General features: G+C 42.4%; 1 protein-coding gene across 1 annotated transcript in view; it reads left to right on the top strand.

The window, feature by feature from the left end:
• The first annotated feature begins 55 nt into the window (after window positions 1-55).
• Window positions 56-12,261, top strand: part of ALDH16A1 (aldehyde dehydrogenase 16 family member A1) — a 95,741-nt gene continuing 83,535 nt past the window's right edge. The window contains exons 1-2 of the mRNA XM_063436967.1: window positions 56-203; window positions 11,800-11,902. Coding sequence (XP_063293037.1) covers window positions 108-203; window positions 11,800-11,902 — 199 coding nt within the window. The 5' untranslated portion in view covers window positions 56-107. The remainder of the gene's footprint in view (window positions 204-11,799; window positions 11,903-12,261) is intronic.

Genomic DNA, 12,261 nt, shown 5'->3' with positions numbered 1-12,261 from the left:
ACTGGCTTTTTGCACCGGAAGTGAGGTAAGCACATCCGTCAGGTTGGCACGCCCCCTGGTGTCAGAGAGCTGCTGGTTGCTTTTTTCACCAATTCCTCTCTGCAGTAATGGCTGCATGTACAGGGTCTGACAAGCCCACAGTGAGAGATATCTTCACCAGTATGCAGTATGGGCCAGCTCCTGAGGCTGCCAACGTTGCACAGGTGATTAGTAGCCATTTTCTAATATTAAACTAAGTTCCTCTTCTATTAGGTGGTGACACATGCTTCAAAGGGGACATGCAGCATGTCATGTCTGTTATACATGTCTTTCTTAAACTGTGCTTATTTTTAATAATGTACTAGATATGTTGCTACCCTATTATTTGGTTGTAATATTTGTAACTTCTAGTTGGGTTGCTGCAAAAAAAAAAAAAAAGCTTTATATATCCCCAGCTTTAGTCCAGTTCATCTGTGTAACTTTGTATTATGTTAAAGTAAGGAATGACTTGTTAGGATGCAGAGTTCCTTATTATTACTTTACTGAGAGAAGTTATAGCGTTATACTGAGTACTGTTAAAATATAACTGGATTATTATTATTATTATTGCGATTTATATAGCGCCAACAGATTCCGTAGCGCTAAAGAGTAAAGTAATTTGTCTAGCTTCCTGATTGGACCATCTCTGGCACTGGTCTGTTATACCACCATCACTTACTTAAGTTGTATGTAGAAAGTCACATAGAAAAATGTTACATTCTGCTGAATAGCACTGCAGATATATGGCATTTACTAATTAAAACTGAGGACAAGTATATGGTGCTGCATGATACATGGTGGTTAGAATTAGGGTTTGGTCATAGTTGGTGGTTATTCAGGTTGAGACAAACTCTGGTTGAAAATGATAGGAGTTACAATCAAAAGCATCCTGGAATCAGGTACCTACTAAGTCACCCAGTTATAGAAGTTAATTTACCCTAAACACCACTAAACCGTAAGTGCAGTTACTTTTGATTGATTGAAAGTTCTTTTCTGCATTGCTTTTTAAAAAAAACTTTTCAGCAGTATTTTAACAGTGCTGTGCTTTCCTTATGACTGTAGCCAGGGCAGGGGTATGACAGACAGGTACCAGTTTCATATCTTGTAATAATTCTAGATCCCACTGTTCATAAATAGGGAACTGGTTTCACACCAAATACTATAACATTTATTGACAAAACACCAAATTCTAGTGAATTAAGTCACAATTTAAATGTTTTATCTTAAACTTAGCAATATTGTGTTCTTTTTGCAACATTTCAGTGTTGATTGAATTAACTCATGCAGTTGGCGTTTACCATGGAATTGATCATTTGAAGCAAAGAGTTGAACTGGATAAATGCTCTAGTGATATTTCCATTTCACTTCTTTCGATCTGTGTGTAATTCCCTGGTTAAATCCCATCCGCTCCTTATTAGGTGAATAACACTATTGGGGATTCAATTTATCCACAAGAAATGGTTAATGCCAAATTCCACTTATACCTATGAGGAAGTTGAAATATCCAAATATTTAACATCCCAATGTGAGGGGATGTGCGTTTGGTTGCAGAGGGACAGCAATCATAGAGTCTTTGTACTATTACCACTCCCTTTAACCCCTTAAGGACACATGACATGTGTGACATGTCATGATTCCCTTTTATTCCAGAAGTTTGGTCCTTAAGGGGTTAAAGGGAAATCCTAAGCATCATAACAACTACAGTGCACTCTAGTGGGTATGGTGCCAGGAGTCCACTGACATCGTCTTAATATTAAGATTACATTTTCAGGTTGACACATATTGTGGTCCACTGGAAGCTTCTTGACAGGTATTGTTAAAGCAGTTTTCCTTCCACATTAGCAAAAATAGTTTACATTTCAGAATCCAATTGCTGAGGAGCATCAACTGGCACTCTTAGCCAGTGAATTCTGTCCGAAGACAAGCTAAACTGATTTCACTGATACATAACTAGGCACAGGTACTCTATGAAGAGTGGCTGGATTGCATGCACGCAAAGGACCCAGGTAAGTGTCAAACCCTTTGAAAGCAGTCTGACTCTTAATATTTTGACAAAGCTAGAGTACTCCTGTCACCATGGTGCTTAGAGAGCCCCTTTAACTACAGCATTATTAAGACCAGGAGTAGGCAACCTTCGGCAATCCAGATCTTTTGAACTACATCTCCCCTGATGCTTTGCCAGTATTATGTCTGTAAGAGTATTATAGGAGATGTAGTCCGTAACATCTGAAATCTTGAAGGTTACCTACCCCTGATTTAGACCTATAGTTCTTATCCTTCTTATTATGAGGACCCAAATAATGTTCATGGTTTTATCTCAGTGACCCATTCTTCAATTCAAAATGGCCTAATTAAAGTTTTAAAATTACTTTCATTAGACCCTTTTCGGTGTCTAAGGGTTCTCTCCATTGTACTGAACAAGGCAAATGTAAGTTCTTTATTGTGGGCAGTTGCCTGGGACCTGATCAATATCATTCACCTATTGTGACCATTGGGGACTCAAGATATTGTCATTAAGCCAGCAGGTTGTAAACGCTGATCTAGGAAATGACCTTGGTTTTGTAAATTGTGTCACTGTTTTCATATTTCAGTATTTATCACAGTTGTGCCTTTTGCATTTGTTGTCCATGAAACAGGTTATTGTGTCTTTTCCTGTCATCAATGACGGTTAGTATTCAAGAATGTGGCTTCCTCTTTGAGGTTTCTGCATAAATGATTGCATCTATTACGAGCGGAATGCCTGGATTCACTTATGGAACAATGGAGTACGTGTAGCAGTTTTCATATACAATGGTTAACGTGGACTTTTCTCCAAAAAAAGTGCTCAGTTTTTGGATGGAGGGGAGATTAAGGCTTCCTATTGCAGGTGCGCTACCTGCAAAGGGAGAAGCTGGCTACCTCTGCCGCTAGCAGATTTGTGCACAGAATTAACTAAGGCAGTCCTGGCTGCAGAAGTCATATGTGCCAAGTGTGTAATGGTCTCCAGCACAAACGTACAAATATGTCTGAAAGTGCTGCATTTCAAACAGAAACTCTGCGCATACAGATTACCACCATGACCTCTTCTCAAAGCAGTTTAGCAGTGGTTTTGACCAAACGTGAGATTCTTCCCGCCATGTAGAGACTGCCCCTCCCTCCTCAGCCAGATTGATAATACTGTACTAAATTTTCTTTTCCACACAGTCTAGCAAATTGGAAGGATCCCTCTTTCCTCCATAGAACTGTGAGACAGTGTGTGTAAACTGATTGCAGCCACAGTATTGCTGGTATCAGTTTACAGAGCAGTCCTACTCATCCTGTTTCATGAGTGGAACTGCAGCTGGGGGATATACTACTTATCCTATAATGTGCTGGTGATCAGGGACCCATAGACCAACATGAAAGGCTTCTGACTGGTGGAGACTCCTGGTCAGCAAGTGGTCTGTACACGTGCAGTAGCTTTAGGAAGTTGGTTGTTTTTTGTTTTTACTTTTTGCATTTGATTTTTTTTTCCTAATTCATTTAAAAAAATTGGGGTGTCCGTTTCTGACGTGTAGTGTTTTAATTAACCAGGGTGCCTACTGGTATACCTCTTATGGGGAGTGAAGTGAGGCAAACATGTACCAAGCTTGTTCCCCATCCCATACCCTGCAATAGTGGCTAATAAATGGAACATCTTCCCTATATAATCAACCCGTGTGCATCGATAAAAAAGTAACATTATTATACATTTTCCTGTTTCTGCAATGGGGATGTGGGTTGCAATAATAAAGCAGATGTGTTGGCCTGTGTGGTGGACCGCCTGGCACCCCGACTGGGTACCTCCGCCAATCATGCTTCTTACAACTCACCGAGTACCATAAGCACCGCACCAGACACCATAACCACTGTAGCCCCCTTAGCCGCCGCAGCTTGGCTGGGGTCTTATTTTCCCTTCCCATCCTGGACCAAACACCTGGATCCCGCTCTCAGTGGGAAGACCTCTCCTTCAAGAGAGTATAGTCTGTATAGCAAGTGATAATAGCAGGTATAGCTTTCCCCACAGACATTAGTCGAGACTTAATGCTGGGGGTCATCTGTTTAATCCGGCCAAATGGCCCACTTATACAAAATCTGAGCACAGTGACACACTCTTAAACACACCCACCATGTGCCAGAAAATACAGTGTCACTTTGACTCAGCATAAAATACAAAATATTAAAAACACATACAAATACACATTTCCCACATAGGAACCCCCGCAGTCTATACATCCCTGGATAGCATGTATCCGAGCGCCCAAGAACACAGCTGAATCGCTACCGGGGTAAAGTTCTAACCGGCCGCACACATGGTCTTATGCCCAAAACAGTTCCATGAATTCAGGGGTTGCGGCTGGTCCCGTTCGGGAGTTCCATGCCACCAAAATACCGAACATAATCCCTAAGTATAACGTGGAGCTCGTTCATCTCATTCGGATGAATGATTCCACCGAACAGCACTGTTCCAGGATCTAAAATACCAAATGCAGGCGGGATGGAAGTTCAGCGGTATTTGCGAGGTCGATTGTCTGATTTTAGTTCCATGCACTCGATGACCAAACACTGCTGCCTGCGTTCGCGCGAACAAGATTGCCGCCACCACGTGTTCGGGTTTACGAACGGCGGCCACCCAGACGAACAGTTAGAACACTGCTGGCAGAATCGTTACAATGTGTCAATAATGTTTAACAAGCTCCCAGGGGGTCTTTAGTTCGGGAGTTGATTCGGTTCCCGAACCAATAAGAAAATCCCACAAACCAAGTCTTTTCCCATGGCTTTTACAGGGCCCATAGTCTTTCGGCAGGACACTGGCAAGGAGCCCGTGGCAAGATCACATTCGCCACAGCCTGTATCCTCCATCTGCAATTTAGATATATTTAAAAACCAGCAGCTCCACAGCCACTGCTACGTGTTGTTTTCTTTTCTAACTGTGTGATGTACATTAGAACAGCGAGGAGCTGGGCGAGCTGTGATTGGTTAAAGAGCTGTTACAGGGCCTCCACCTCCTGTACAGTATACACACAAAGTGGTTTCCTTGTAATGTGCTGGGCTCAATAATGTACAAAGGTTTCTCTTTATAGTTTGCCATTCACATTACATTTTAACTGGGTCCCTGCTGAAGCTGTACCTCAATGCAACCTTTTGTGGTTTTTTTTTTTTCATTAAAGGACGAGGTTGTTAATAATCGTCAGGAAACTATTGCATGTGTCCCTTTTTGCTTTTCAGCAATTAGTATTGTGATATTTTTAAAGAGTGAGATTAGTTGAAATAATATTAATGTTGCAATCTGTTTGTTTTTGTTTATACCAAACACTATTTATCTTCTGTTTGACCTCCATTAATACTATTATTGTAACTAATATTTTGTAATTGTCTCATTTATTGTTACATTTCTACTTTATAATATTGTAAAGAGCTGTGGAATATGTTGGCGCAATATAAATAGCAATAATAAAAAAATAACACTGCTGTAGGACTTAAAGGGTTATTTACTAAGCTCCCAATTTTTGTGAATTAAATCTGAATGATAAAACAGGCAAAAGAAATGCTGGTGTTGAAAAAAATTATCCATTTAATTTCCTCTATAGTCATTATTTGGTTTTAATTTGTGTAAGGTCCGTAGCTTCTTGAATAAACATGTAAGGTTAATCATTGCTATGCCCTATGGTTTTCTTTTTTAACTTTTTTTTTGTCCTCAACAACTCACTCGCTGGGGATTACCAGTATTCACTAAACAATGCATTGTAGTAAACTGAAAGCAGAATTTTAATTTACAGAAAAATATCACAACTATATTCACAGCTTTAAAGCGAAACACTAACTTCACTGGATTGTTTATATAATGTTTCCCCAATTATTAACAAACACAGTATATTTTTGAGATGTGTGAAAAATACAATTAAACCTAGAACTCTACACACCTCTATCCTAGAACATCCATCTTGTCTCCCTGTTATTAAAGGACCACTCCACAAGTGCTTTATGGGTAATTAGTACCCTCATTTAACCCCAGTTTATAAAAGCGCTCATTTCTATGAGAAATCAGCGCTTTTATAAATTAACTGGGAACTCCCCCCTGGCTGTCAATCAAACAGCCAGGAAGGATTCCTTTCTACTTGCTAATGGAAGTGGCAGGCACGCTCTGTGCCTGCCTCCCTAACAGACCTCAGTCCAGCTTCAGAAGTGCACAAGCGGCGGGCGCACATGCACGTCACTGTGTTTGAGTGTGCATGAACGAGCCCATGTGGGAAAAAGGAGGAGGGGCTTACAAAGGCTGCAGTCATAAGAACTGCTGCTTTTGTAATCTATTTTAGACAATACTCCCAAAGAATACATGCATAAAAATATGCATATATGTATTCATTGGGGGTATATCTACTAAACACTGAGATTTTTTGGGGGGATGAGTTGGAAAAGTTGAGTGGTCCTTTAATCATTGTTCTAAGCAGGTGGTTTGCAATAGAATATCTTCCAGCGTAATGATGGCTCACCTTCTAACCTACATTTTGCATTTTGGTTTTATGTTTATTACAATTTGATGTTTAGGAAATATTACCACTCTACATCTTCTGGTACTGGTTATCGTGCTCATATACGTTTTGGAAATTAATTATTCTACATGTAATGCTTTATTTATCACCCCCCAAAATAGTAACCAGTTAAAGGGACACTCCAGGCACACACATCACTCCAGCGTAACTGAAATCCCCATAGGAAAGCAATAAATAATGCTTTCCTATGGGGAGGTCTAATGCGCGTGCGTGGCCAGGAAGGGAGGAGAGTTTGGAGGGGTTTTCAGCAACTTGGGATGGGGGGTGGGAGGGAGAGGAGCACTGTAAGGTCATGAAGTGATTTGTTTTCCTGGCATTGGAGAGTCCCTTTAATTTATCAACATCTTTGAGTGATGTATAGTTTTGTTACTTAAAGGCGCTGTATATGCTTCATCTCATTGAAGTGATTATAGTGTCTGGAAGCCCCTGGCACTGTCCTTTTATTTAGCGTTAAACAGCTGTTAATGGTTTTATATTTTACTGCTAAGTAGTCCCCTGCAGCTCATCCCCTCTATGCTGCTGTGGCTAGTGAGATAGTATTAGCCTGAGCAATAATGGACAACTGTGATTGGCTGAGAGTGTCAGCAGGCTGCTTGTAGCCTTGCAGAGCACCTTTTGTCGGTATGAATTAGTGTGACTACAAGGAAGTGTTTTATTTTTGCTTTAGCCACGCCTCCTATGGGCTGTGGGTCGCAAGGGATCCTTATTTTTTTTTAAAGTGCTCGAAAATAGTTTATCCCTGAATGGAGGGTCAGTGCCAGAGAACTTCACGCTCTATAACCAATTCTAAGATATGAAATATTTATAGTGACTACTGTGTCCTTTTAGTGGTTTATTCACTAAATAGCAACTGTAGTGAACTTAAAACCACATTGCAAAGTTCTGGCTAAAATAATTCATTAGTGACTGTAAGCTCGTTTGAGCTGGGTCCTCCTCAATCTACTGTTCCTGTCTCATTTATTGTTAAATTTCCCCTCCTTTAATATTGTAAAGCGCTGTGGAATATGTTGGCACTATATAAATGCCAAAAATAATAAGAGATTTTTTCCATATCTGCTATTTTGGCCTAAATGTTGAAATTCAATATACAGATCACTATTTAAAGGAACACTATAGTGCAGGCCCGGACTGGCCATCGGGCACACCGGGCAAATGCCCGGTGGGCCACGGTGGCCATGGGCCGAGGCCGGCAGGGGAAGGTCCCAGGATCTCCCCTGCCGGTCTATGCAGGGCCGGCAGTATCCGAGCGCCGGCCCCGCTGTTTTCAATGAAGGGCCGGTGAGGAGATCAGAGATCTCCCTCACCGGCCCCCTTGGAGAAACATGCGGCTGGGGAGGGAGGTAGAGGACCCGGCGGAGCTCTATCTTGCAGCTCCGCCGGGTTCCTCTCGCGAGATCCGGCGCGTTGCCATGGCAACGACCGGATCTCGCGAGAGTGAACTCTAGCCCTCAGGTTAGAGTTCACTCACCACTGGACCACCAGGGATGGCGTCAGAGTGCCTGTCCCCCCTCCCACTCACCAGCATGCCGGTCCCCCCTCCCAGGCTAAAGGTAAGAAGGGAGGGGGGGACATAATGCGTACTCTTTTATTTTATTTCACCCCCCCAACACTCAATCCCTTCTAACATTCACACACAGCACACACATCACTATCACACACAGCACTCTCACTCCCATCACACACAGCACTCTCACTCCCATCACACACAGCACTCTCACTCCCATCACACACAGCACTCTCACTCCCATCACACACAGCACTCTCACACCCATCACAGCACTCTCACACACAGCACTCTCACACACAGCACTCTCACTCCCATCACACACAGCACTCTCACACCCATCACAGCACTTTCACACACAGCACTCTCACACCCATCACAGCCCTTTCACACACAGCTTTCTCACTCCCATCACACACAGCACTCTCACACCCATCACAGCACTTTCACACACAGACCTCTCACACACATCACACTCAGCACTCACACACATCATCCACAGCACTATCACACTCGGCACTCTCACACACATCACATTTAGGACTCACACCCACATCACACTCAGCACTATCACAAAACACATCATACACAGCACTCTCACACACATCACACTCAGCACTCACGCACATCGTCCACAGCACTATCACACTCGGCACTCTCACACACAGCACTCTCACACACATCACATTTAGGACTCACACACACATCACACTCAGCACTATCACAAAACACATCATACACAGCACTCTCACACACATCACACACAGCACTCTCACACATCATCCACAGCACTATCACACTCTGCACTCTCACACACAGCACCCTCACACACATCACCCTCAGCACTCACACACATCATCCACAGCACTATCACACTCGGCACTCTCACACAAATCACATTTAGGACTCACACACACATCACACTCAGCACTATCACAAAACACATCATACACAGCACTCTCACACACATCACCCTCAGCACTCACACACATCATCCACAGCACTATCACACTCGGCACTCTCACACAAATCACATTTAGGACTCACACACACATCACACTCAGCACTATCACAAAACACATCATACACAGCACTCTCACACACATCACCCTCAGCACTCACACACATCATCCACAGCACTATCACACTCGGCACTCTTACACACATCACATTTAGGACTCTCACACACATCACACTCAGCACTCTCACACACAGCACACACAGCACTCTCACACATCATCCACAGCACTATCACACTCGGCACTCTCACACACAGCACCCTCACACACATCACCTTCAGCACTCTCACACATCATCCACAGCACTATCACACTCGGCACTCTCACACACAGCACCCTCACACACATCACCCTCAGCACTCACACACATCATCCACAGCACTATCACACTCGGCACTCTTACACACATCACATTTAGGACTCTCACACACATCACACTCAGCACTCTCACACACATCACACACAGCACTCTCACACATCATCCACAGCACTATCACACTCGGCACTCTCACACACAGCACCCTCACACACATCACCTTCAGCACTCTCACACATCATCCACAGCACTATCACACTCGGCACTCTCACACACAGCACCCTCACACACATCACCCTCAGCACTCACACACATCATCCACAGCACTATCACACTCAGCACTCTCACACACATCACACTCAGGACTCACACACATCACACTCAGCACTATCAAAAAACACATCATACACAGCACTCTCACACACATCATACACAGCACCCTCATACACAGCACCCTCACACACATCACACACAGCATCCATCATACACACATACTGCACCCCTCACATACACACCGAACCTCCCCAACACACTGCACCACACACATACACAATACTTCCAATATATATATATATATATATATATATATATATATATATATATACACACTCACACACACACTACATTCCTGACATACACACTCTGGATACCCTATACACACACTAGATTCCTTGTATGCAAACACATACTACACTCCTAAACACACACTCTCTACAAACACTACATCACATACACACACACACACACACTATAGCCTGTATGCACACACTTGCTACATCCCCTATACACACATTCTTTACAGACCCTAGCCACATATGCATTACATTACACCACAAACACAACACGACTAAAACCGACCTTATTACACAATACCACACCACAATCAGCTCACTCTATACACACACACACACAATCCCACAAGCAGGCTCCAAACACAGCACGATACTCTTTCCTGGCATTTTTGTCTCCTGGTATCCATTTATAGAGACACCAGAGACAAGTTGCAAGGAAACACAGTGCAAGCATGTTATTAAATTTGCTTGCACTGTGCAGAACAAATACAGGGCTTTTTTCTCATGCTAGAGCTCTTTAGCAGAGCTCTGCGCATGGTCTGCCCTGGCCTGCACTTTGAGAAGGGGGCGTGTTTGTCGTTAGTGACGACCAAACACACCCTCTCTGCACCGCCCCTTCTTAGTGGGCCGCTGTGATAAAAAAATGCCCGGGCCGAATTTTTATCCCAGTCCGGCCCTGCTATAGTGTATTCCTGACACTATAATTCTAAAACACCTATTCAGGCCCCCAGCCCACCTTGCCTCCGGTTAAAAAGGTGATTCACAGAACTCTTTTCAGCTCAGTCCCCTTGGCTAAGATCTCGGCCAATCCAATGCTTTCCCACTTGCCCTTAGGAAAGCATTGGGAGGCTATCATGCATGTGTTGCAAAACTCTGCTCTGCGCCAATCAACATCTCCTCATAGAAATGCATTGAGTCAGTGCAGCTCTATGGGGAAAGTTCAGCACCTCCATGCAGAGGGTGGTGCTGAACGTTACTGACCCAGGAAGTCCCTCTAGTAGCTGTCTGAGTGACTGGCACTTGAAGTTTTACTAGGCAGCAATGTAAACTCTGTCTTTTCTCTTATAGTGTGACCAGCGTAGTGCAGCAATTAAAGGGCCACTATAGTCACCAAAACAACTTTAGCTTGATGAAGCAGTTGTAGTGTATATATCATGCCTCTAAAGTTTTACTGCTCAATTCTCTGCCATTTAGTTGGGAAATCACTTTTGTTTCTGTTTATTTAGCCATACCTCCCCTGGCTCTGAAAAGGCAGTGTTTAGATTATTAATGAATTAACCTTCTCTTGTTTTATTTTGATTCAAGTTATTGTAATGCTATGATGCTTTAATTACCAGGTACTCTGTGTAAATGGTATTTGTATGTGCTGTTTTGATACACTGTTTTCTTTAATAGTTTATGGCTGATGCATGATGTTGGTTGACGGTTAATTTTCATTTTTCTTCCACTTGCCTGCTGTATTCTGTATTGCCAATATAGATTGTGAGCACGTTTGATCAGGGCATTCTTGGCTATAATATCCATTTTCTATAAATGTCAAGCGTTGCAGAATATGTTGGAGCTATATAAATGATAATACAAAAAACTAATAAATATAAATGATAGCTGGTATAAAATAGCTGAATAGACAGTTCCGTTGTGGTATTGCATACCTTTAATTTTTTTACCATTAGACAGAGAAATGTTGTTGCCATGGAAACATTTTAGTTTCACAGATTTACTTTTGTATTTAGTTTTATTGCAAACCGGTACGTAAAAAGCTTTTTTTTTTCTTTTTAGCAGATGATGTTAATCCTTGTTTTTTCTTTGTTTATTCTAGGCATGGCTCGACTCTCATAATCGCAGCTTTGGGCATTTTGTAGACGGCAAGTGGCTACAACCTGAAGGAAGGCAAACTTACACTACCAAGAACCCTGCAACTGGTAAGCATTTAACAATCCCTGTCTGTAGGTCTTAAAACCTTTATGTCAGTCATGTCACATTCTCCATGACTTGCATTGTACTGGTGCCTTTTTAATGAGCATCATGATATAAATAGATACATGATTCATATCGTTCAGATACCATGTAAACCTTCTCCTGTGTCATCATATCTATTCAGTGAATTTTGCTGTGTTTAAATGATGTCATTATTGTGCAAAATGTGGACATAGAGGCCTGAGGAGTAAAACAACAAAAACATTTTTTCTATGTTTGTTGCCCTGTATCCAGATGTATGTGGCAAATGAATGACCATGGTAGTGGATTGCTTCTCCCACTATAGCAAAGAAGGGCTTTTTAG

Source organism: Pelobates fuscus, chromosome 11 (genome assembly GCF_036172605.1).
Source record: "Pelobates fuscus isolate aPelFus1 chromosome 11, aPelFus1.pri, whole genome shotgun sequence".
Taxonomy (NCBI): domain Eukaryota; kingdom Metazoa; phylum Chordata; class Amphibia; order Anura; family Pelobatidae; genus Pelobates; species Pelobates fuscus.
Note: the sequence above shows the minus strand (reverse complement) of the source record. Positions and strands in the feature narration are given on the sequence as shown.